General features: G+C 37.0%; 1 protein-coding gene across 1 annotated transcript; it reads right to left on the reverse strand.

Annotated features, from left to right (window-relative positions):
• Positions 1–646: 646 nt before the first annotated feature.
• LOC104951113 (uncharacterized) lies at positions 647–3,446 on the reverse strand. Its single transcript, XM_010777748.1, has 5 exons — positions 3,318–3,446; positions 2,702–3,040; positions 2,069–2,191; positions 1,702–1,760; positions 647–1,129 (listed from the first exon to the last, which is right to left on the reverse strand). The coding sequence occupies exons 1-5, from the start codon at positions 3,397–3,399 to the stop codon at positions 1,010–1,012; spliced, it is 723 nt and encodes a 240-aa protein (XP_010776050.1). The 5' UTR covers positions 3,400–3,446; the 3' UTR covers positions 647–1,009.
• Between the last annotated feature and the right edge of the window lie 6 nt (positions 3,447–3,452).

The raw sequence follows: 3,452 nt of genomic DNA on the forward strand, positions 1-3,452 counted from the left end.
TGAATGTGTCGTCATTTTATCTTAGAAATACTAACCCTAATTGGTTATATTAAACATATTAAAACAAATAATTGAGAAAAAGAGGTTTTTCTTAATTAAGCATAACTTTACAACCTTTTTGTAAAAGGAAATATCACATCTGTACTGAAGTAAAAGAGCTAACACCAAAAAATGATGTTACGCTAATATAATAAATAATTAGATTCTTATAAATCATGTATTAATGCAGTGGTCACCAGTATCTGATCAATCATAATGACCCATCATAATTGAAAAGTCCTTTTTCACCTTCTGTATTTATTTCAATGGGGTGGAAATATAATTATTATGTGATATGATAATTATCTGCTTGGTCCTTTTGGGGTTGTTGTAAAGGTTGTCTTCATCCGGCGCTTTGAGTACAGAAACAATGTGAAAGTGACTGAGAGGAAAACATTTTTCCAAAAACAAAAATGACCATGTTTGGGTTTGGGTTTAAGAAGTGATGAACAGTGGCAGCAACATAGTAAATGTTACATTACTAATATATCTCTATCACTCATATGAATATACATATCATTTTCCAGGAAGTGTAATTATTTTTGCCATGCTGGTACTGATATAGTTTAGTCTTTTTATTAGATACTTTACGTTGTGTTTAATGTTACCTGTCACACGTAAAAACTGGACTCATTGTGCACTCACTATTCCTGTATTGTAGCCTGTTCTGAATATACTGTCTTTGCATATTAACCCAACATAAAGCCTAACAGTCTTGTGTTTAGATAAAAACTCAAAGTGTCTCAAAGTTCAAGCCAAACATTCATTAAAACAACAACAATTAGCTAAGAATTGTACAAAAGGTCACAGGTGACTTTATCAAACAAAACATGTCACAACATTTTCTGAATAAAAATAACAAAGATGGATTTTCTGGCAGAACTCTTCAATAATAAATCTGTGAATTATTCAGTGTTTATTCAAGATCAATCTAACATGAAACACAATAGACCTTCTTTTGTCGTGTAGTTCACTGATGATCTGTCATGCCAGAGTACAGACAGTCCTGCGTTAACTCACTGTTTTTCCATCTTTTGGCTTTTCTTGAGGGGAAATCCAGCGCTACATAGTTCAGTGCTGCTCCACCGCCCTGCAAAAGAAAACAAATAGGATTGTGAGCTTTAAAGGTTTTCTATTATAAGTGTTTGCTCCAAATACCAAACAGATCATTGCAGCATAATCCCCTCTGTTTCAGCCCTGATTCAAAAGTGCTGATTCTCTGTCTGTTACTTTGGATGAAAATAAGTTGCCACACCCCACGCCCCTCTGAGAGAGATTTGGTTAAAAAGAACTCAATGGTGCTCTCGGAAGAGATTCAGGTGATAAGGTGGGGGGGGGGGGTTACCTTGGTTGGTGATTGGCTAATGGTTACACAAGCCAAAAAATCGTTTCACGTCATAAAGAGGCCAAAATCTGATCAGCTCATTTTCAGACAGGTTGTTATATAAATGGATCAGGACAAAAAGTGAGCGAATCTTTTTTCCAGAAACTTTCAGAGTCTCTTTACACGGAGGGGACACATGTTGATGTAGAAAAGACGTGAAAAAGTGGATTTTGCATAATAGGTCCCCTTTTAGAGCATTTAAACAACAACCAAGTGAATTTCAAATTTAACTTCAGTTACTGCAGTCATGCATAAGATGATATTTAAATTATCTTTACCACATTAATTGATTCATCCTCAGCCAATCCTTCATGAAGATCATGGTTGGAAGATTCTCCTGTAAAAAAAAATGAAAGGCAAACAATGAAGCTATTGTTGTAATTTCACATCAAAGTTTGTGATCCAGGAAAAATTACTTTACTGCTGGTCACAAAACAACATTTTAAACTTTACTGGCATTTAATTTAATTAGTGCACGTAGAAGAGCTGAAAGCTGAAGCTATTAATGTACCAATACAGACGTTATGATTACCATTATCAAACCATTACAATTACTGCAAAACCTAGGTAAAAATATGCTGAACTGCTGAATCCTAACTTGGTTAATGACGTATCAAAGACTCTACACAAACCCCATGAATCTACCTTTGCGATGTTCACAAACTGACTTTTGATTTCTGAAGATTATAAGAACAGCAATCACAATCAAACTGCAGGCCAGCAGCGTCCCGAGCACAGGGACAAATTGGGACAGGTCCAGTTGTTGTCCTGTAATGAGAAAAACAATTACAGAGACAATTAACTATTAGCTCAAATGTAATTTAATTGCTTTTACATTAGTAAATAATTATAATTCATTATAGTTGTATAATCACTAAAAACTCTGAATTTTGAGTGATGATCCATTACTGTACATATTTCGTGTGTCAGATAGGAGGGCTTGTTGGCCTTCCATAACAGTAAAAACTGAAAGGAAAACCAACTAATTGTTTCACAGCAGCAGTGACTTGATATACTTTAAAAAACGCTTTTTAACGCTTTTTGTAGTATTGCTCTAATGTGCAATTTTAGAGCCATATGTTATAAGCTGCACAAGTACATGAACAGCAAAAGAGGCCTTGATGTACAAAAGAGTACAGCAGGAAATGTATAGGAAACACACACACTGAAAAAACAGATAGGGAAAGTGTAGCGGAGGCAGCTAACACTAAAGCCTATTAAGGAAGCAAGCGAATAATCAACATAAATGCATTGGGAATTAAATAAGACATAACGTACTTGTCTCCACTGTAGTTCCTTCTCCAAACAGGATCTGTCCACATGTAGTCACAGCACAGTAATACGTCCCGGTATCAGAGGAGTTGTGTATAGTTTTGGACAGACTGAAGACACAACTGCGTTCCTTTTGTTCCTCACTGTGAGTGTAAAGGATGCTTGGATGGGATTCTCCTGATCCAGATCTGAACCAGTACACATTGTGTTCGTCTGGACACTGATCTGCGTTTTCTTTGTTTTTGGAGAGGAGTGAACACTGGAGAGTCACTGAGTCGCCGGGCTGGACTGACTTGGTCTTCGGACTTTGTTTCACGTAGATAGATTTCTTCAGGTGTTTATGATCTGTGTGATGGACAAAAAGGCCGGATTGAACTAATGGATAGTGTTAGTTAGAGTAGTCAAATTCAAAAGTCAACTTTAATGTCAATCTTACTCAGTTTGTGTTTACAGACAGAGAGATCAAAATGATGTTTCCAACAATCCCGATATAAAATTATACAAAAAAAATGTATTGGCAAGAAAAATCTACAAGAGATTGTACAGTGCAATCAGAGAGATACAGTATGTCCACGTTTTTGAGCAAGTCCACGAATCCAGTCTTTGTCAAGTCTGTCACCACCTTCGCGCAGCTGATGGCGCCACTTCATCCGGTCCTCCGCCAGCCTCTCCCAGTTGTCCGTCGCAATGTCCAGGGCCTTCATGTCACGTTTTACGACATCCTTGAAGCGCAGCAGTGGTCGTCCTCTGCCTCTGG

This window comes from Notothenia coriiceps, unplaced genomic scaffold (genome assembly GCF_000735185.1).
Source record: "Notothenia coriiceps isolate Sejong01 unplaced genomic scaffold, NC01 NC01_scaffold00018556, whole genome shotgun sequence".
NCBI classification, from domain to species: Eukaryota; Metazoa; Chordata; class Actinopteri; order Perciformes; family Nototheniidae; genus Notothenia; species Notothenia coriiceps.

Bases quoted from the DNA above. Each gene is read 5' to 3' on its own strand.
- LOC104951113 (XM_010777748.1), bottom strand. From the start codon at position 3,399: ATGAAGGCCCTGGACATTGCGACGGACAACTGGGAGAGGCTGGCGGAG. The intron at 1,761-2,068 runs GTAGATTCATGG...TTTTTTTTACAG, and splicing joins AGTTTGTGAACATCGCAAAG to GAGAATCTTCCAACCATGAT. The intron at 1,130-1,701 runs GTAAAGATAATT...TTTCTTTTGCAG, and splicing joins AGGATGAATCAATTAATGTG to GGCGGTGGAGCAGCACTGAA.